Source organism: Pseudophryne corroboree, unplaced genomic scaffold (genome assembly GCF_028390025.1).
Source record: "Pseudophryne corroboree isolate aPseCor3 unplaced genomic scaffold, aPseCor3.hap2 scaffold_669, whole genome shotgun sequence".
Lineage (NCBI taxonomy): Eukaryota > Metazoa > Chordata > Amphibia > Anura > Myobatrachidae > Pseudophryne > Pseudophryne corroboree.
The window spans coordinates 192,501-216,646 of record NW_026970256.1 but is presented as its reverse complement, the minus strand read 5'-3'; the positions used below and the strand labels follow the sequence as shown (position 1 = coordinate 216,646).

The window sequence follows — 24,146 nt, the reverse complement described above, 5'->3', positions numbered from 1 at the left end:
TGCAGTGTCACGCAGGATGTCCCTTCCAAAAAACCCTCCCCAAACAGCACATGACGCAAAGAAAAAAAGAGGCGCAATGAGGTAGCTGTGTGAGTAAGATTAGCGACCCTAGTGGCCGACACAAACACCGGGCCCATCTAGGAGTGGCACTGCAGTGTCACGCAGGATGTCCCTTCCAAAAAACCCTCCCCAAACAGCACATGACGCAAAGAAAAAAAGAGGCGCAATGAGGTAGCTGACTGTGTGAGTAAGATTAGCGACCCTAGTGGCCGACACAAACACCGGGCACATCTAGGAGTGGCACTGCAGTGTCACGCAGGATGTCCCTTCCAAAAAACCCTCCCCAAACAGCACATGACGCAAAGAAAAAAAGAGGCGCAATGAGGTAGCTGTGTGAGTAAGATTAGCGACCCTAGTGGCCGACACAAACACCGGGCCCATCTAGGAGTGGCACTGCAGTGTCACGCAGGATGTCCCTTCCAAAAAACCCTCCCCAATCAGCACATGATGCAAAGAAAAAGAAAAGAAAAAAGAGGTGCAAGATGGAATTATCCTTGGGCCCTCCCACCCACCCTTATGTTGTATAAACAAAACAGGACATGCACACTTTAACCAACCCATCATTTCAGTGACAGGGTCTGCCACACGACTGTGACTGATATGACGGGTTGGTTTGGACCCCCCCCAAAAAAGAAGCAATTAATCTCTCCTTGCACAAACTGGCTCTACAGAGGCAAGATGTCCACCTCATCTTCACCCTCCGATATATCACCGTGTACATCCCCCTCCTCACAGATTATCAATTCGTCCCCACTGGAATCCACCATCTCAGCTCCCTGTGTACTTTGTGGAGGCAATTGCTGCTGGTCAATGTCTCCGCGGAGGAATTGATTATAATTCATTTTAATGAACATCATCTTCTCCACATTTTCTGGATGTAACCTCGTACGCCGATTGCTGACAAGGTGAGCGGCGGCACTAAACACTCTTTCGGAGTACACACTTGTGGGAGGGCAACTTAGGTAGAATAAAGCCAGTTTGTGCAAGGGCCTCCAAATTGCCTCTTTTTCCTGCCAGTATAAGTACGGACTGTGTGACGTGCCTACTTGGATGCGGTCACTCATATAATCCTCCACCATTCTATCAATGTTGAGAGAATCATATGCAGTGACAGTAGACGACATGTCCGTAATCGTTGTCAGGTCCTTCAGTCCGGACCAGATGTCAGCATCAGCAGTCGCTCCAGACTGCCCTGCATCACCGCCAGCGGGTGGGCTCGGAATTCTGAGCCTTTTCCTCGCACCCCCAGTTGCGGGAGAATGTGAAGGAGGAGATGTTGACAGGTCGCGTTCCGCTTGACTTGACAATTTTGTCACCAGCAGGTCTTTCAACCCCAGCAGACCTGTGTCTGCCGGAAAGAGAGATCCAAGGTAGGCTTTAAATCTAGGATCGAGCACGGTGGCCAAAATGTAGTGCTCTGATTTCAACAGATTGACCACCCGTGAATCCTTGTTAAGCGAATTAAGGGCTGCATCCACAAGTCCCACATGCCTAGCGGAATCGCTCCGTGTTAGCTCCTTCTTCAATGCCTCCAGCTTCTTCTGCAAAAGCCTGATGAGGGGAATGACCTGACTCAGGCTGGCAGTGTCTGAACTGACTTCACGTGTGGCAAGTTCAAAGGGCATCAGAACCTTGCACAACGTTGAAATCATTCTCCACTGCACTTGAGACAGGTGCATTCCATCTCCTATATCGTGCTCAATTGTATAGGCTTGAATGGCCTTTTGCTGCTCCTCCAACCTCTGAAGCATATAGAGGGTTGAATTCCACCTCGTTACCACTTCTTGCTTCAGATGATGGCAGGGCAGGTTCAGTAGTTTTTGGTGGTGCTCCAGTCTTCTGTACGTGGTGCCTGTACGCCGAAAGTGTCCCGCAATTTTTCTGGCCACCGACAGCATCTCTTGCACGCCCCTGTCGTTTTTTAAAAAATTCTGCACCACCAAATTCAAGGTATGTGCAAAACATGGGACGTGCTGGAATTTGCCCATATTTAATGCACACACAATATTGCTGGCGTTGTCCGATGCCACAAATCCACAGAAGAGTCCAATTGGGGTAAGCCATTCCGCGATGATCTTCCTCAGTTGCCGTAAGAGGTTTTCAGCTGTGTGCGTATTCTGGAAAGCGGTGATACAAAGCGTAGCCTGCCTAGGAAAGAGTTGGCGTTTGCGAGATGCTGCTACTGGTGCCGCCGCTGCTGTTCTTGCGGCGGGAGTCCATACATCTACCCAGTGGGCTGTCACAGTCATATAGTCCTGACCCTGCCCTGCTCCACTTGTCCACATGTCCGTGGTTAAGTGGACATTGGGTACAACTGCATTTTTTAGGACACTGGTGAGTCTTTTTCTGACGTCCGTGTACATTCTCGGTATCGCCTGCCTAGAGAAGTGGAACCTAGATGGTATTTGGTAACGGGGGCACACTGCCTCAATAAATTGTCTAGTTCCCTGTGAACTAACGGCGGATACCGGACGCACGTCTAACACCAACATAGTTGTCAAGGACTCAGTTATCCGCTTTGCAGTAGGATGACTGCTGTGATATTTCATCTTCCTCGCAAAGGACTGTTGAACAGTCAATTGCTTACTGGAAGTAGTACAAGTGGGCTTACGACTTCCCCTCTGGGATGACCATCGACTCCCAGCGGCAACAACAGCAGCGCCAGCAGCAGTAGGCGTTACACGCAAGGATGCATCGGAGGAATCCCAGGCAGGAGAGGACTCGTCAGACTTGCCAGTGACATGGCCTGCAGGACTATTGGCATTCCTGGGGAAGGAGGAAATTGACACTGAGGGAGTTGGTGGGGTGGTTTGCGTGAGCTTGGTTACAAGAGGAAGGGATTTACTGGTCAGTGGACTGCTTCCGCTGTCACCCAAAGTTTTTGAACTTGTCACTGACTTATTATGAATGCGCTGCAGGTGACGTATAAGGGAGGATGTTCCGAGGTGGTTAACGTCCTTACCCCTACTTATTACAGCTTGACAAAGGGAACACACGGCTTGACACCTGTTGTCCGCATTTCTGGTGAAATACCTCCACACCGAAGAGCTGATTTTTTTGGTATTTTCACCTGGCATGTCAACGGCCATATTCCTCCCACGGACAACAGGTGTCTCCCCGGGTGCCTGACTTAAACAAACCACCTCACCATCAGAATCCTTCTGGTCAATTTCCTCCCCAGCGCCAGCAACACCCATATCCTCCTCATCCTGGTGTACTTCAACACTGACATCTTCAATCTGACTATCAGGAACTGGACTGCGGGTGCTCCTTCCAGCACTTGCAGGGGGCATGCAAATAGTGGAAGGCGCATGCTCTTCACGTCCAGTGTTGGGAAGGTCAGGCATCGCAAACGACACAATTGGACTCTCCTTGTGGATTTGGGATTTCAAAGAACGCACAGTTCTTTGCGGTGCTTTTGCCAGCTTGAGTCTTTTCAGTTTTCTAGCGAGAGGCTGAGTGCTTCCATCCTCATGTGAAGCTGAACCACTAGCCATGAACATAGGCCAGGGCCTCAGCCGTTCCTTGCCACTCCGTGTGGTAAATGGCATATTGGCAAGTTTACGCTTCTCCTCCGACAATTTTATTTTAGGTTTTGGAGTCCTTTTTTTTCTGATATTTGGTGTTTTGGATTTGACATGCTCTGTACTATGACATTGGGCATCGGCCTTGGCAGACGACGTTGCTGGCATTTCATCGTCTCGGCCATGACTAGTGGCAGCAGCTTCAGCACGAGGTGGAAGTGGATCTTGATCTTTCCCTAATTTTGGAACCTCAACTTTTTTGTTCTCCATATTTTATAGGCAGAACTAAAAGGCACCTCAGGTAAACAATGGAGATGGATGGATTGGATACTAGTATACAATTATGGACGGACTGCCACGGTTAGGTGGTATAAAAAAACCACGGTTAGGTGGTATATAATACAATTATGGATGGACGGACTGCCTGCCGACTGCCGACACAGAGGTAGCCACAGCCGTGAACTACCGCACTGTACACTGGTTGATAAAGAGATAGTAGTATACTCGTAACAACTAGTATGACACTATGACGGTATAAAGAATGAAAAAAAAACCACGGTTAGGTGGTATATATTATAATAATACAATTATGGATGGACGGACTGCCTGCCGAGTTCCGACACAGAGGTAGCCACAGCCGTGAACTACCGCACTGTACACTGGTTGATAAAGAGATAGTAGTATACTCGTAACAACTAGTATGACTGACTATGACGGTATAAAGAATGAAAAAAAAACCACGGTTAGGTGGTATATATTGTAATACAATTATGGATGGACGGACTGCCTGCCGACTGCCGACACAGAGGTAGCCACAGCCGTGAACTACCGCACTGTACACTGGTTGATAAAGAGATAGTAGTATACTCGTAACAACTAGTATGACTGACTATGACGGTATAAAGAATGAAAAAAAAAACCACGGTTAGGTGGTATATATTATAATACAATTATGGATGGACGGACTGCCTGCCGACTGCCGACACAGAGGTAGCCACAGCCGTGAACTACCGCACTGTACACTGGTTGATAAAGAGATAGTAGTATACTCGTAACAACTAGTATGACACTATGACGGTATAAAGAATGAAAAAAAAACCACGGTTAGGTGGTATATATTATAATACAATTATGGATGGACGGACTGCCTGCCGAGTGCCGACACAGAGGTAGCCACAGCCGTGAACTACCGCACTGTACACTGGTTGATAAAGAGATAGTAGTATACTCGTAACAACTAGTATGACTGACTATGACGGTATAAAGAATGAAAAAAAACCACGGTTAGGTGGTATATATTATAATACAATTATGGATGGACGGACTGCCTGCCGACTGCCGACACAGAGGTAGCCACAGCCGTGAACTACCGCACTGTACACTGGTTGATAAAGAGATAGTAGTATACTCGTAACAACTAGTATGACACTATGACGACGGTATAAAGAATGAAAAAAAAACCACGGTTAGGTGGTATATATTATAATAATAATACAATTATGGATGGACGGACTGCCTGCCGACTGCCGACACAGAGGTAGCCACAGCCGTGAACTACCGCACTGTACACTGGTTGATAAAGAGATAGTAGTATACTCGTAACAACTAGTATGACACTATGACGACGGTATAAAGAAAGAAAAAAAAATACCACAGTTAGGTGGTATATATTATAATAATAATACAATTATGGATGGACGGACTGCCTGCCGACTGCCGACACAGAGGTAGCCACAGCCGTGAACTACCGCACTGTACACTGGTTGATAAAGAGATAGTAGTATACTCGTAACAACTAGTATGACACTATGACGACGGTATAAAGAATGAAAAAAAAACCACGGTTAGGTGGTATATATTATAATAATAATACAATTATGGATGGACGGACTGCCTGCCGACTGCCGACACAGAGGTAGCCACAGCCGTGAACTACCGCACTGTACACTGGTTGATAAAGAGATAGTAGTATACTCGTAACAACTAGTATGACACTATGACGACGGTATAAAGAATGAAAAAAAAACCACGGTTAGGTGGTATATATTATAATAATAATACAATTATGGATGGACGGACTGCCTGCCGACTGCCGACACAGAGGTAGCCACAGCCGTGAACTACCGCACTGTACACTGGTTGATAAAGAGATAGTAGTATACTCGTAACAACTAGTATGACACTATGACGGTATAAAGAATGAAAAAAAAACCACGGTTAGGTGGTATATATTATAATAATAATACAATTATGGATGGACGGACTGCCTGCCGACTGCCGACACAGAGGTAGCCACAGCCGTGAACTACCGCACTGTACACTGGTTGATAAAGAGATAGTAGTATACTCGTAACAACTAGTATGACACTATGACGACGGTATAAAGAAAGAAAAAAAAATACCACGGTTAGGTGGTATATATTGTAATACAATTATGGATGGACGGACTGCCTGCCGAGTTCCGACTGCCGACACAGAGGTAGCCACAGCCGTGAACTACCGCACTGTACTGTGTCTGCTGCTAATATAGACTGGTTGATAAAGAGATAGTATACAATACATACAACAATATACTACTATACTGGTGGTCAGGCACTGGTCACCACTAGTCACACTGGCAGTGGCACTCCTGCAGCAAAAGTGTGCACTGTTTAATTTTAAATTAATATAATATTATGTACTCCTGGGGGCTCCTGCTATAACAACCTGCAGTGCTCCCCAGTCTCCCCCACAATTATTATAAGCTTTGCCTTTTATACATTGATGTGCAGCACACTGGGCTGAGCTGAGTGCACACAGACTGAGTCACACTGTGTGACTGGCTGCTGCTGTGTATCGTTTTTTTTCAGGCAGAGAACGGATATAGCAGAGAACGGATATATTATATTAAAATAAATAAAAGTTAACTAACAACAACTGCACTGGTCACTGTGGTAAACTCTGTCTGACTCTGCACAATCTCTCTCTCTCTTCTAATCTAATTTCTAATGGAGAGGACGCCAGCCACGTCCTCTCCCTATCAATCTCAATGCACGTGTGAAAATGGCGGCGACGCGCGGCTCCTTATATAGAATCCGAGTCTCGCGAGAATCCGACAGCGTCATGATGACGTTCGGGCGCGCTCGGGTTAACCGAGCAAGGCGGGAGGATCCGAGTCTGCTCGGACCCGTGAAAAAAACATGAAGTTCGTGCGGGTTCGGTTTCAGAGAAACCGAACCCGCTCATCTCTAGTCAAAATTATAGCTTTCTGGATATAACGTATAGCTAATTTTTGCTTTATGGATATGATGTATGCTGAGATGGATATGCCGTATGCGGAGATGGATATGATGTGTACTGAGATGGATATGACATATGCCGAGATGGATATGATGTGTGCTGAGATGGATATGACATATTCCGAGATGGATATGATGTGTGCTGAGATGGATATGACATATTCCGAGATGGATATGACATATGCCGAGATGGATATGACGTTAGCCGAGATGGATATGACATATGCCGAGATGGATATGACGTATGCCGAGATGGATATGACATATGCCGAGATGGATATGACGTTAGCCGAGATGGATATGACGTATGCCGAGATGGATATGACGTATGCCGAGATGGATATGACATATGCTGAGACGGATATGGACTATGCTGAGATGGATATGGACTATGCTGAGATGGCTATGGAGCATGCTGAGATGGATATGGATTATGCTGAGATGGATATGAACTATGCTGAGATGGCTATGATATATGGTGAGACGAATATAATGTATGGTGAGATGAATATGATGTATGGTGAGATGGATATGACATATGGTGAAACGAATATGATGTATGGTGAGACGAATATGATGTATGGTGAGATGGCTATGGATTATGCTGAGATGGCTATGATATATGGTGAGACGAATATAATGTATGGTGAGATGAATATGATGTATGGTGAGATGGATATGACATATGGTGAAACGAATATGATGTATGGTGAGACGAATATAATGTATGGTGAGATGGATATGGATTATGCTGAGATGGATATGACATATGGTGAGATGGATATGACATATGGTGAGATGAATATGATGTATAGTGAGATTAATATGGATTATGCTAAAACGGATATGACATATGGTGAGATGGATATGACATATGGTGAGATGAATATGATGTATGGTGAGATGGATATGACATATGGTGAGATGAATATGATGTATGGTGAGATGGATATGACATATGGTGAGATGAATATGATGTATGGTGAGATGGATATGACATATGGTGAGATGGCTATGGATTATGCTGAGATGGATATGACATATGGTGAGATGGATATGACATATGGTGAGATGGATATGGATTATGCTAAAATGGATATGACATATGGTGAGATGAATATGATGTATGGTGAGATGGATATGTATTATGCTGAGATGGCTATAGATTATGCTGAGATGGATATGACATATGGTGAGATGGCTATGGATTATGCTGAGATGGATATGACATATGGTGAGATGGCTATGGATTATGCTGAGATGGATATGACATATGGTGAGATGGGGATATGACATATGGTGAGATGGCTATGGAGTATGGTGAGATGGGGATATGACATATGGTGAGATGGCTATGGATTATGCTGAGATGGATATGACATATGCTGAGATGGCTATGGAGTATGGTGAGATGGATATGACATATGGTGAGATGGCTATGGAGTATGGTGAGATGGATATGACATATGGTGAGATGGCTATGGATTATGCTGAGATGGATATGACATATGGTGAGATGGATATGACATATGGTGAGATGGATATGACATATGGTGAGATGGCTATGGATTATGATGAGATGGATATGACATATGGTGAGATGAATATGATGTATGGTGAGATTAATATGGATTATGCTGAGACGGATATGACATATGGTGAGATGGATATGACATATGGTGAGATGAATATGATGTATGGTGAGATGGATATGTATTATGCTGAGATGGCTATGGATTATGCTGAAATGGATATGACATATGGTGAGATGGCTATGGATTATGCTGAGATGGATATGACATATGCTGAGATGGCTATGGAGTATGGTGAGATGGATATGACATATGGTGAGATGGCTATGGATTATGCTGAGATGGATATGACATATGTTGAGATGGATATGACATATGCTGAGATGGCTATGGAGTATGGTGAGATGGATATGACATATGGTGAGATGGCTATGGATTATGCTGAGATGTATATGACATATGGTGAGATGAATATGATGTATGGTGAGATGGATATGTATTATGCTGAGATGGCTATGGATTATGTTGAGATGGATATGACATACGCTGAGATGGATATGAAGTGTGGTGAGATGGATATGGATTATGCTGAGATGGATATGACATATGCTGAGATGGATATGGATTATGCTGAGATGGCTATGGATTATGCTGAGATGGATATGACATATGGTGAGATGGCTATGGATTATGCTGAGATGGATATGACATATGGTGAGATGGGGATATGACATATGGTGAGATGGCTATGGAGTATGGTGAGATGGGGATATGACATATGGTGAGATGGCTATGGATTATGCTGAGATGGATATGACATATGCTGAGATGGCTATGGAGTATGGTGAGATGGATATGACATATGGTGAGATGGCTATGGAGTATGGTGAGATGGATATGACATATGGTGAGATGGCTATGGATTATGCTGAGATGGATATGACATATGGTGAGATGGATATGACATATGGTGAGATGGATATGTATTATGCTGAGATGGCTATGGATTATGTTGAGATGGATATGACATACGCTGAGATGGATATGGAGTATGGTGAGAGGGATATGGATTATGCGGAGATGGATATGACATATGCTGAGATGGATATGGATTATGCTGAGATGGATATGGAGTATGGTGAGATGGATATGACATATGGTGAGATGGCTATGGATTATGCTGAGATGGATTTGGAGTATGGTGAGATGGGGATATGACATATGGTGAGATGGCTATGGAGTATGGTGCGATGGGGATATGACATATGGTGAGATGGCTATGGATTATGCTGAGATGGATATGACATATGCTGAGATGGCTATGGAGTATGGTGAGATGGATATGACATATGCTGAGATGGATATGACGTATGCTGAGATTGCTATGGACTATGTTGAGATGGATATGGAGTATGCTGAGATGGATATGGATTATGCTGAGATGGATATGACATATGCTGAGATGGATATGGAGTATGGTGAGATGGATATGACATATGCTGAGATGGATATGGATTATGCTGAGATGGATATGACATATGCTGAGATGGATATGACATATGCTGAGATGGATATGGAGTATGGTGAGATGGATATGACATATGCTGAGATGGATATAGATTATGCTGAGATGGATATGACATATGCTGAGATGGATATGGATTATGCTGAGATGGATATGGACTATGCTGAGATGGATATGCCATATGCTGAGATGGATATGACATATGCTGAGATGGATATGACATATGCTGAGATGGATATGGAGTATGGTGAGATGGATATGACATATGCTGAGATGGATATAGATTATGCTGAGATGGATATGACATATGCTGAGATGGATATGCACTATGCTGAGATGGATATGACATGCTGAGATGGATATGGATTATGCTGAGATGGCTATGGATTATGCTGAAATGGATATGACATATGGTGAGATGGCTATGGATTATGCTGAGATGGATATGGAGTATGGTGAGATGGATATGACATATGGTGAGATGGCTATGGATTATGCTGAGATGGATATGGAGTATGGTGAGATGGGGATATGACATATGGTGAGATGGCTATGGAGTATGGTGAGATGGGGATATGACATATGGTGAGATGGCTATGGATTATGCTGAGATGGATATGACATATGCTGAGATGGCTATGGAGTATGGTGAGATGGGGATATGACATATGGTGAGATGGATATGGAGTATGGTGAGATGGGGATATGACATATGGTGAGATGGATATGGAGTATGGTGAGATGGGGATATGACATATGGTGAGATGGTTATGGAGTATGGTGAGATGGGGATAAGACATATGGTGAGATGGCTATGGAGTATGGTAAAATGGGGATATGACATATGGTGAGATGGCTATGGATTATGCTGAGATGGATATGACATATGGTGAGATGGCTATGGAGTATGCTGAGATGGATATGACATATGCTGAGATGGCTATGGAGTATGGTGAGATGGGGATATGACATATGCTGAGACGGATATGGACTATGCTGAGATGGATATGGACTATGCGGAGATGGATTTGGACTATGCTGAGATGGCTATGGAGCATGCTGAGATGGATATGGATTATGCTGAGATGGATATGACATATTGTGATACGAATATGATGTATGGTGAGATGGATATGGATTATGCTAAAATGGATATAGAGTATGCTGAGATGGATATGGACTATGCTGAGATGGCTATGATATATGGTGAGACGAATATGATGTATGGTGAGATGGATATGACATATGGTGAAACGAATATGATGTATGGTGAGACGAATATGATGTATGGTGAGATGGATATGGATTATGCTGAGATGGATATGACATATGGTGAGATGAATATGATGTATGGTGAGATTAATATGGATTATGCTGAGACGGATATGACATATGGTGAGATGGATATGACATATGGTGAGATGAATATGATGTATGGTGAGATGGATATGTATTATGCTGAGATGGCTATGGATTATGCTGAAATGGATATGACATATGGTGAGATGGCTATGGATTATGCTGAGATGGATATGACATATGCTGAGATGGCTATGGAGTATGGTGAGATGGATATGACAAATGGTGAGATGGCTATGGATTATGCTGAGATGGATATGACATATGGTGAGATGGATATGACATATGGTGAGATGGCTATGGATTATGCTGAGATGGATATGACATATGGTGAGATGAATATGATGTATGGTGAGATGGATATGTATTATGCTGAGATGGCTATGGATTATGTTGAGATGGATATGACATATGCTGAGATGGCTATGGATTATGCTGAGATGGATATGACATACGCTGAGATGAATATGGAGTGTGGTGAGATGGATATGGATTATGCTGAGATGTATATGACATATGCTGAGATGGATATGGATTATGCTGAGATGGATATGACATATGCTGAGATGGATATGGAGTATGGTGAGATGGATATGATGTATGCTGAGATGGATATGACATATGCTGAGATGGATATGGAGTATGGTGAGATGGATATGACATATGCTGAGATGGATATGACGTATGCTGAGATTGCTATGGACTATGTTGAGATGGATATGGAGTATGCTGAGATGGATATGGATTATGCTGAGATGGATATGACATATGCTGAGATGGATATGGAGTATGGTGAGATGGATATGACATATGCTGAGATGGATATGGATTATGCTGAGATGGATATGACATATGCTGAGATGGATATGACATATGCTGAGATGGATATGGAGTATGGTGAGATGGATATGACATATGCTGAGATGGATATGGATTATGCTGAGATGGATATGGACTATGCTGAGATGGATATGACATATGCTGAGATGGCTATGGAGTATGGTGAGATGGATATGACATATGGTGAGATGGCTATGGATTATGCTGAGATGGATATGACATATGTTGAGATGGATATGACATATGCTGAGATGGCTATGGAGTATGGTGAGATGGATATGACATGCTGAGATGGCTATGGATTATGTTGAGATGGATATGACATACGCTGAGATGAATATGGAGTATGGTGAGATGGATATGGATTATGCTGAGATGTATATGACATATGCTGAGATGGATATGGATTATGCTGAGATGGATATGACATATGCTGAGATGGATATGGAGTATGGTGAGATGGATATGATGTATGCTGAGATGGATATGACATATGCTGAGATGGATATGGAGTATGGTGAGATGGATATGACATATGCTGAGATGGATATGACGTATGCTGAGATTGCTATGGACTATGTTGAGATGGATATGGAGTATGCTGAGATGAATATGGATTATGCTGAGATGGATATGACATATGCTGAGATGGATATGGAGTATGGTGAGATGGATATGACATATGCTGAGATGGATATGGATTATGCTGAGATGGATATGACATATGCTGAGATGGATATGACATATGCTGAGATGGATATGGAGTATGGTGAGATGGATATGACATATGCTGAGATGGATATGGATTATGCTGAGATGGATATGACATATGCTGAGATGGATATGATATATGCTGAGATGGATATGGAGTATGGTGAGATGGATATGACATATGCTGAGATGGATATGGATTATGCTGAGATGGATATGACATATGCTGAGATGGATATGCACTATGCTGAGATGGATATGACATGCTGAGATGGATATGGATTATGCGGAGATGGCTATGGATTATGCTGAAATGGATATGACATATGGTGAGATGGCTATGGATTATGCTGAGATGGATATGGAGTATGGTGAGATGGGGATATGACATATGGTGAGATGGCTATGGAGTATGGTGAGATGGGGATATGACATATGGTGAGATGGCTATGGATTATGCTGAGATGGATATGACATATGGTGAGATAGCTATGGAGTATGGTGAGATGGGGATATGACATATGGTGAGATGGCTATGGAGTATGCTGAGATGGATATGACATATGCTGAGATGGATATGGAGTATGGTGAGATGGGGATATGACATATGGTGAGATGGCTATGGATTATGCTGAGATGGATATGACATATGGTGAGATGGCTATGACATATGGTGAGATGATTATGGATTATGCTGAGATGGATATAACATATGGTGAGATGGCTATGGATTATGCTGAGATGGATATGACATATGCTGAGATGGCTAAGAATTATGCTGAGATGGATATGGAGTATGGTGAGATGGGGATATGACATATGGTGAGATGGCTATGGAGTATGCTGAGATGGATATGACATATGGTGAGATGGCTATGGATTATGCTGAGATGGATATGACATATGGTGAGATGGCTATGGAGTATGGTGAGATGGGGATATGACATACACTGAGAAGCACATGATGCAGCCAGCCAATCACAGCTCTCCTATATAAGCAGTGGTGCTGGCAGGGAGGAGGATCAGTATAATGTGGAAGAGCTGTGAAGTGGAGCTCTCCCCAGGTGCCATTGTCAGCAGCAGAGCAGTGATACTGAGGCACATTGCAGAGCAGCTCACCTCCTGCCTCAGGCTGCCTGTCCCCTTTCTAGGTACTGTACTATTGGGATGGGTGCAGGGGGGAATGTCTGGTCACAAACACTGCCTGGGGGAGAAGGTTGTGAGTCAGTGCTCAGCTCACACAGGCAGGAAGTGTGTTAATTTCACTTTCTGTGACAGTAAGGAGATGAAGATTCAGACCCCATTGAGCTACATGACCCTGACCCAGTACAGCAGCCTCACAGGATAAAGCAAGGTTACATAGGGGGAAGGTGGCTAATGACACTGCTATAGGGGGAGACCTATGGAAAGTGGGGGCACAGGGGAATATGACAGTTATTGGGGTGTGGGAGCTGATTACACTGCTATTATGGGGGAGGGCACAGACACATGGAAAGGGGGAGATACATGGGGAGTGGGGGCTCACGGGGCTAATAGCACTGGTATGGGGAGGAGGGGGCATAAACATGTGCACGGGGGGTGCCTTGTGTGCACAGGCACATCCTAATGTCAGGCACCCCTCTCATGCCTGGTCAGATACTGCGCAGAGAGTTGAACCACCCCGCGCCAGCACTATCTGACCAATTCCGCATAATACACAGTCACACTGGTGGTCATTCCGAGTTGATCGCAGCCAGCAACTTTTAGTCCATGCCTATGGGGAGTGTATTTTAGCTTAGCAGGAATGCGATCACTTTTGTAGCCCTGCTAAGCTAACATTTTTTAAAGCAGAACATGACTAGCCCTGGACATACTTACCCTGTGCGACGATATCAGCGATGCTGGAGCCGGCGTTGACGTCAGACATCCGCCCTCCGTTCTCCTGGACACGCCTGCGTTTTCTTCTCCACTCCCCGAAAACGGCAGGCAACGGTCTGGTAATGCCCAGGAACGCCTTCTCTCTGTCAATCTTCTTGCGGTCGTCTCTGCGACCGCTTTCTTCGTAGTCCGCGACGTAACCCGGCGACCCCTGTCACCGGGCAACGCCGCGCATGCGCAGTGCGGCTGCCGCACATGCACATCCTGGACCCGTTCGCACCGCAGCGACAAACCGCTGCGTGCGAACGAGTCGGAATGACCCTCATTGTGCAGGTGCCGTCTCAGCCCGGCTCCCATTCTGACACCGGCGCTGTGAGTGATTCCTAACCTACCACCAGAGGTGGATATAGACCTCATGGGGCCCTAAGCAATTTGGGGCCCCCTCCCTCAAACAATCCATAGCATATTTTCGTTCCTGATACAGTATATGCCTCTTAAATTATTTGTTGTTTTTCCTCCTTGTATTCTATGGGTGGTATTCATGTGACCGGCGATCAGGAGACCGATGGTCACATGACCACCCCCAATATCCCACCCCTCACTATCCCGATGGTCGGCATGTCGACCAACAGGGACTATTTCCACTTGTGGGTGTCCACGACACCCATAGAGTTGGAATAAGACCCATGGCGACCGCAGATCACCACTGAGCCCGCAGCGTGGCGAGCACAGCGCGTGGCAAGCCCACAAGAGGCTTGCTGTACTCACCCCCCGCCGGGATCCCTGCGTTGGTATGATGACCGCCGGTAAGCCATACCACACCTGTATTCTATGACAGTATATTACTTTCCCCCTTCACTGATTGCACCACATCCACTCACTGACTGCATTTCATAATAGCCATTATTACCCTCTTCAGTCAGTGTGACTTTATTGATTATATATCAGTGACCCCACTGATTGTAGCAGGCAGGTCCCAATCACCTATACACATAGGGGGTTATTCAGGTTGCAGAATCTGCAATCCTTTCTATCACATGCTGGGGGCCGACCAGCGCAGGGCAAGGCCTCCCAGCATGCCTACTGGCAGACAGCGATCGCAAAGAATGTGCATCATCAGATCGACAGTGTCTAGGTCGACAATGTTTAGGTCGACAGTCACTAGGTCAACAGCGTTTGAAGGTTGACAGGGTTTCTAGGTCGAAATGTACTAGGTCAACAGGTCAAAAGGTCGACATGAGTTTTTCATGTTTTTTTGGTGTCGTTTTCTCAGTACAGTGCCCGGGAACCCCAATTAGTGTACTGTGTCCCCTCGCATCTTCGGGCAAGATGCCTCACTCCGCTACCGCTGCGCTTGGCACAGATTACTATTCCCAATCGTAGCCCACGTGGATTGTTACATTTGAAAAAGTTCAAAATAAAAACACAAAAAACACGTCGACCTTTTGACCTGTCGACCTTAAAAACATGTCGACCTAGTGACTGTCGACCTAAACATTGTCGACCTAGACACTGTCGATCTGCAGACCAGATCCCATTGCAAAATAATTGTGATCGCATCGCTGAAGCAATAATGAATGAGGACCCCTGGCATCCGCAGGTAGGCTGTGTATGCAGGAGGTCAGCCGCCATTTTCTTAATCAGACTGCCTGCATGTGACATCAGGCAGCTCCCCCGAAAAGGGTCCAGCCACATCTGCGTTGGACAGACCGCTCTCCCACAACAGCGAAACGCCAGCCCCTTCCCACCCACCGCTATCGCTCAAACTGTGATCGCACTGTGACTGCTTGCGATTTTCTCCAAACTACGATCCTGCCTGAATATCCACCTTAGTACTTATAATAGAGTATAATAGCATATTGATATATAATCAGACAGTGTACCCCCTCCCCCCCACACTGACTCTAGCAGGTGGATGTTATACACTGTACAGCCTAACCCCCTCCCCCACCCCATCCCGCCTGGTTGGAATTTGAAGTAGGCGGATGTTATACACTGGAAGAGCTCATGTTTTTCTCTGCGCCTCCTCTCTCCTCGTCTGACGTCATAAACACGTGTGTTGTGATGGGTCACACGCACAATACTGCAGTACTGGAGACACAGGCATGCACTGTCTCATCACTGGCAGCCTGGAGTATTCAGCCAGCCCAATGCTCTGACAATTTCTGCAGAGGATGCAAGTCCACCGGAAATGTCTTCCATACAGCCTTATCAGCATGCCCCCCTGGGAACCACAGGGCCCTAAGCAGCTGCCTTGGTTGCCTTGTGTTATATCCTTCTCTGCCTGCCGCTGCCCACCAGAACCAATGGAGCTTACCCCCATATACCAGGAAAGGAGGTATTCATGTGACCGGCGGTCACATAACCTCCCCCCTACATCCTGTCCCCTCACAATCCGGACAGTCGGCATGCCGACCAACAGGGACTTATCCCACTCGTGGGTGTCCACGAGACCCATAGAGTGGGAATAGAACCCTTGGCGACCGCAGCGAGCACACAAGGGGCTTGCTGCACTCACCCCACTCTGTCGGGATTCTGCTGCCGGTATCCCGGTGTCGGTATGCTGACCGCCGGTCAAGCATACTACACCCGCCAGGAGAAGGTTCTGTCTGTGAGCTGCACTGGCTGATAGGGGGAGATCTGTCTCAGGGGAATGGGGCATTTTCTGTACCAGGTGGGAGGGATGATGATCTGTCTGTGGGGAGGGGGCTATTTTATGCTAAGGCAGTGGTTCCCAAACTTTTTTAGTCCAAGGCACCCTTTGGGTCTTCCTGACTTTTTCAAGGCACCCTTAAGCCGAAATAATTACCGAACTGTCCCTTTTTTACATGCCGCTGTCCGCCGAGGAGAGGAGCGCTGCGCCACGAGGGGGGAAGGTGGAGGAGGGAGCCGGAGCAGCGCACTGTAATTGGTGGAGGCGCTGCTGCTGCTGCTGTCCCTTTCCTTCACCATAGGCTGCCCTCCACCGCTGTGAATGCTGGGAAGGAGAGGGGCAGCTGCAGCAGCGCCTCCACCAATTACAGTGCCCTGCTCCACTCCTGAGTCCCCTCCCTCTTCCTTCTTCTCCCCTGCCCGGGATCTGCGGCTGCCTGACAGTGACTGTCTGCATCGAGGAGCCTGACTTCCAGTGGAGACTGCAAGTATAATCTGTTCTATCTATCTCTCTATCTGTCTGTCTATATATATTCTGTCTGTCTGCCGTAATGTGTAAAAAAGGGGGAAGCTGTCTGCCGTAATGTATAAAAAGGGGAATCTGTCCGGCGTAATGTGTAAAAGGGGCTCTACCTGGTGTAATTGCATTGCCCCTGTTTTACATTGTATGGGGCTCCGATGCCGTTTCTTGCACACAGCGCTAAAATGTCTAGTTACAGCACTGTTGCTAGGTATCCATTTCCCTGGCCCTGAGCAAATTCCCCTCACCAGATCCTCTCCAGGGGTGAGGGGGTGGACTTGGATGGGATGGGGGGGTAAAGCATTTTGTCGCACCTGGGCCCACCGCTCGCTAGTTCCGCCACTGGTGCAGAGTGTGCGGGCCCCTGGGTCCAGAGGGGGGCCGCACCGCACACACTGCACCCATTTTTTCGATACTTACCTTTCCGGCGTCCATTGGTGTTCGTGTGGGCCCCTCCTCTCCCGTAGCCGCCACCGCCGCTGCTAGCGCACTGAACACTAGAGATTCTGGCACAGTGCCAGAGTCTACAGAGCATGCACAGGACTCCAAAAAAATGGCGCTGCGCCTATTTTTTCGGCGTCCTGCGCATGCACTGTAGAGTCTCTAGTGCTCAGAGGGAGGTATAAGTCACCCCCTCCTATAGATTTCCCTATGCAGCATCTCACATACAGAATCACATATTAGTGTAATATGATTACTATAACTCTAAAGTGGAAAATTTTATGCCTAATGTATATATATATATATATATATATATATATATATATAATTATGTGCGTATTAATGAGTAATTTATATATATTAATTGAAGAAATGTGGTGGCATTTGATATATACTTATAAATGTGTGTATAGATGAATTTAGAAGTGATAAATATTTGTAATTATTTATTAAATATATATATGACAAAGTGATGGGAGTATAGGTATTCAACATTTAAATTACAGTAGCGTAACATAGGGAAAGCGGAGGCTGGGTAGGTTCAGAAACAGCTGTCAATGAGCATTCTGTCAGGCACTGACAGCCTTGACAGAAAGCTCTGGAATGTCACGAGCGCTTCATTGCCGCTGACCAGGGGGGATAGCTCGTGGCTTAGGCGGGAAGAGGGGGCACGAGCCGTGAGTCTGGAGCAGTATAAATACAGCTCCTTACCGGCGGTTGTCAGACCTGCAGATCCCTCTGTCAAGCGCCCGCACCCTGATGCTCACCGCCGCTAAGAGCCGTAAACTTGCTGTAAACATACAGCGGCGGTTGAGACTAGGGGGAGCCGTGCCAGACGGAGCCTACTTGGCGGAGCAGAGGCGCTGAGAGCGGGCAGCGGAGGCAGAAGTGACCGCTGAGTCGGTGTACCTGCTCTCTGTGCCCGGGCGTAGGCGGAGACAGGGGAGGTGCCGTGTCACTGAGGTGCCGCTGCTGCCGGGGCGGCCGTGGCGTCCTGAACGGCGGCTGGAGAATCGGGCAGCAGAGCGGAGGCGGATGGGGTGGTCCGTGGAGAAGGGATCCCCGAGCAACGCGTCCTAGCAACCAAAAGGGGAAGTGTGGGTTGACGTTTCCCACTGCCGCAGCCACAGCTAAGAGTCAGTGAGGGGGCCAGCCCAGTCGTGACTGTCAATCCTGAGGAGGAGGAGTGAAGCAGCGCAGACGCCTCAAGCTGTAAGTGAAACAAAAGCACTGCAACATATAGTCTCAGCCCATTAACTCTTTAAAGTGAGGTCAGTCACATCACGCTGCGAGTGAGGCTATGTAATGCAGCAAACAGCTACTACCCACTGACTCTTTACAAAATTAAGCAGCCTCTAATTTGTGGGATAAAGCGCCCAAATAGACATTTAACTCAATAGCACCTGTTATTTCATTTTATAATCGGAATTTACAGCATATCTATAGGCTGGTAATGAGGTAATACCTCTTCACCCCTTATATATATATATATATATATATATATATATATATATATATATATATATATATATATGGAAACTGGATGGTCATTGCACAAGAGAATAGACAATGGGAACAGTGTATACATATATTTATATACTACAGGAAAAGAGAAGTTTGGGAAGCAAGCCTATTCTACTCGTGCTGTGAGGTAACTGTTAATATATGGCATATTTCGTGTTGAAGCCATAAAGGAGGGAGCTGTAATCATTTGACAGTACCAAGCTAGGATCATACCTTAAGAGAAAGTGAAGGTGCATAATAGACTCTGTAAATCTCTAATTTAAACATACAGAGTCTGGCAGGTTTAAAGCTTACATTGTGCCACATAATTGAAACATTTCAGTAACTACAGTCAAGGCAGATACATTTACTGGGCATTAACTGCTAAGACATTTAGTGCTTTAGCAGAAGGAGATACAATTGTAGCAGAATACAGAACATTGGTTACAGAGAGTAAGGAAAAGAAACATTGACTGCAAATTGTATTTGTTTATGGGGGAAGTTACCCTGTATAAATTAGAGAGGAAAGCTGCCCAAGGAAACGGCACAGAGTGAATACAGCATTACTCAGGGAGCCTATTGAAATGTAAGGAGGCAACACACATGCTCATATATGGGTAACTGCATGTAATAACCATAACAAACTCAAGTATAATATCCAGCCCTGCATGGTTAATTGATTATTGACTGTGATATTGTATGATGTAGTTAAAACTAAGGAGGCAGTAATGAACTTTTGGGAACATTAGACAACTACTCCTTTAGCCATAGGAGATACAGTGCTACAGCGAGCAGTACGTCAGACCGAGAGGACCTACTTTGAGAGCGCATTAGTGGAGGAATTTCTTTCTTAAGCAAACACCAGAGTGAACCCCAAATAGAGACCATACTACGTTATATCCCCCACGGGAGAGCTGTGTTTCACTCTGAGGAATAGTAACATTCATCCATTAGGATCCAGTGTATAGCTACATATTTAAATATCTCGTCTGGACACTACCCCCCAATAAGTTTGGTGTTTCTACCGAAACGACAACGGGATAAGTAAGACTGGAAAAGACAGCAAAAAAACAGGCATTTAGAAGTAGATCTAGAGGAGATTTATTTGTTTGGATCATAATAGACTACAGTTTCCTTAGCGAAACATTGTTATACAACTTTGGATACATCACCCCTTTAGACAATTTGTTACAGAACAGTACAGCTGCGAGTTACCTTTTATTAAGAGAAAGACTTGAAATTTATACCAGAGAAAGAAAGATACTTTCCTATATCAGGGAAAGGAGATATATGTAGCATTATACAAGGCAGGAATTGCACAAAGCCGAGGCAGAACTACATATTGTTTACCAAAGGGAGAAAGAAATCTGAATGTTAAAGCTAAAGTATGGTGTAAGATGTTATGTATAAATACTGTTATTTACTAGTTTTTGGTCCCTAAAGTGCACTATCACACTAAGAGTACCCGGGTCACTCTAACACCTAAGGGTGTCACTCAAAGAAGGTAATTTTTTTGTATTGCATGCGAAAAATTCATGTATAGGTGTTGTAAGGGATATAGTATATGAACAATATTTCTTTAAATGACATGCAAGAATGTTATTATAGTATGATAGTAATGTTTTTACAATAAATTAGACTAATTATACTTACCACCGGTGTCTGTGAACTGGAGTTGGATCCAAGAATCCTGAAAGAGAGAACAGGTAAAACATTTGTGGTGTGTGATTTAATTAAGGGAGTGCACTTACAGTAGGGGATTAAGGGAGGCTTACCCAGGCAAGCCCTTTTTTCACATTTAGTCTGGGTGGAGGCACAATCAGTTATTAGGTAACCTATACCGTAATAGTTAGGAAGGGTTACATTAATATTAATATTTTACTCACTTTCTCAGCCAGCTCCTCTGTCACAGCGGCCAGGACTTCAATCAGCCGTCAGGACCCTTGCCCAGCGCACTCCTCGGCCACTCCAGGGCACTCCTCGGCCACTCCAGGGCACTCCTCGGCCACTGAAACCTGCTTACACCTGCACCCCCTGCCGGCTGATTCCAGTCACAGGTTCCCCAAAGCACCCTGTCACAACCTGCACAATAACACCTCCCCTCCCCACAGGGTGACTCCCCCAGCACCTGAGCAGGCTAACTTTGGGCACAGCCACAGCACATCCAACACAAACACCCCCCCCCCCCTCCTCTCTGTGCTGACTAACTCCACACTGGCCAGCCGCAGCTCTCCTCTTCCTCCCTCCCCCGCCGGCTAACTCCACACTGCCCAGCTGCAGCTGCCGCCTGCACTCTCTCCCTGCCCCTGCGCCCTCCCCACCGGGTGCCGGCTCTGTGCACGCTGCGGTAATCAGCCTGCACTCTCTCCCTCCGGCTCGCCTTCCGACACCCCTCCCCCCTCCCCTAACTGTGCGCACTGTACTGCCAGCACCCGCTAGCCCCGGCGTCGGCTAACAGAGCGGGCTTCACTGCCTCCTCCTGCTGCCCATACTCCCCTCCCGTAGCCACATGCGGACACATTCCGCACACCACGTCCCGGCGCCGCGCACGTCCCGGCGCCGCCCACGACAGGCGAAAAAAGAAAAAAATAGCGGACAAGCGGCTGCTAGGCTGCGGCACCCCTGTCACAGCGCCGCGGCACCCCAGGGAGCCGCGGCGCACAGTTTGGGAACCACTGTGCTAAGGGGAAGGGGGGGACCCACTGTACTAGGGGGAAATGATCTGTCTGAGGGAGCGAGGTACAGGTGTGAGAGATGGAAAGTGGGAGCAAGGTGCAGGTGTGAGAGGTGGAAGGTGGGAGCGAGGTGCAGGTGTGAGAGGTGGAAGGTGGGAGTGAGGTGCAGGTGTGAGAGGTGGAAGGTGGGAGTGAGGTGCAGGTGTGAGAGGTGGAAGGTGGGAGTGAGGTGCAGGTGTGAGAGGTGGAAGGTGGGAGTGAGGTGCAGGTGTGAGAGGTGGAAGGTGGGAGTGAGGTGCAGGTGTGAGAGGTGGAAGGTGGGAGTGAGGTGCAGGTGTGAGAGGTGGAAGGTGGGAGTGAGGTGCAGGTGTGAGAGGTGGAAGGTGGGAGTGAGGTGCAGGTGTGAGAGGTGGAAGGTGGGAGTGAGGTGCAGGTGTGAGAGGTGGAAGGTGGGAGCGAGGTGCAGGTGTGAGAGGTGGAAGGTGGGAGTGAGGTGCAGGTGTGAGAGGTGGAAGGTGGGAGCAAGGTGCAGGGGAGATGGAAGGTGGGAGTGAGGTACAGGTGTGAGAGGTGGAAGGTGGGAGCGAGGTGCAGGTGTGAGAGGTGGAAGGTGGGAGCGAGGTGCAGGTGTGAGAGGTGGAAGGTGGGAGTGAGGTGCAGGTGTGAGAGGTGGAAGGTGGGAGTGAGGTGCAGGTGTGAGAGGTGGAAGGTGGGAGTGAGGTGCAGGTGTGAGAGGTGGAAGGTGGGAGTGAGGTGCAGGTGTGAGAGGTGGAAGGTGGGAGTGAGGTGCAGGTGTGAGAGGTGGAAGGTGGGAGTGAGGTGCAGGTGTGAGAGGTGGAAGGTGGGAGTGAGGTGCAGGTGTGAGAGGTGGAAGGTGGGAGTGAGGTGCAGGTGTGAGAGGTGGAAGGTGGGAGTGAGGTGCAGGTGTGAGAGGTGGAAGGTGGGAGTGAGGTGCAGGTGTGAGAGGTGGAAGGTTGGAGTGAGGTGCAGGTGTGAGAGGTGGAAGGTGGGAGTGAGGTACAGGAGTGAGAGATTGAAGGTTGGAGTGAGGTGCAGGTGTGAGAGGTGGGAGTGAGGTGCAGGTGTGAGAGGTGGAAGGTGGGAGTGAGGTGCAGGTGTGAGAGGTGGAAGGTGGGAGTGAGGTGCAGGTGTAAGAGGTGGAAGGTGGGAGTGAGGTGCAGGTGTGAGAGGTGGAAGGTGGGAGTGAGGTGCAGGTGTGAGAGGTGGAAGGTGGGAGTGAGGTGCAGGTGTAAGAGGTGGAAGGTGGGAGTGAGGTGCAGGTGTGAGAGGTGGAAGGTGGGAGTGAGGTGCAGGTGTGAGAGGTGGAAGGTGGGAGTGAGGTGCAGGTGTGAGAGGTGGAAGGTGGGAGTGAGGTGCAGGTGTGAGAGGTGGGAGTGAGGTGCAGGTGTGAGAGGTGGAAGGTGGGAGTGAGGTGCAGGTGTAAGAGGTGGAAGGTGGGAGTGAGGTGCAGGTGTGAGAGGTGGAAGGTGGGAGTGAGGTGCAGGTGCGAGAGGTGGGAGTGAGGTGCAGGTGTGGGAAATGGAAGGTGGGAGTGAGGTGCAGGTGTGGGAGTATGTATGTAATAAAGTTATACTTTCACGGTGTCTGTGTCCTGTTTTTATTTGGGTATTATTTTTGCAGTAGAACTACAGGTACCAGCGGGCCCGTT

General features: G+C 46.7%; 1 protein-coding gene across 1 annotated transcript in view; it reads right to left on the bottom strand.

Moving 5' to 3' along the window:
- LOC135037123 (beta-1,4-galactosyltransferase galt-1-like) overlaps positions 1-21,666 on the bottom strand; it is a 39,764-nt gene extending 18,098 nt beyond the window's left edge. Inside the window, exon 1 of the mRNA XM_063954521.1 lies at positions 21,456-21,666. Coding sequence (XP_063810591.1) covers positions 21,456-21,517 — 62 coding nt within the window. The 5' untranslated portion in view covers positions 21,518-21,666. The remainder of the gene's footprint in view (positions 1-21,455) is intronic.
- Positions 21,667-24,146: the final 2,480 nt, after the last annotated feature.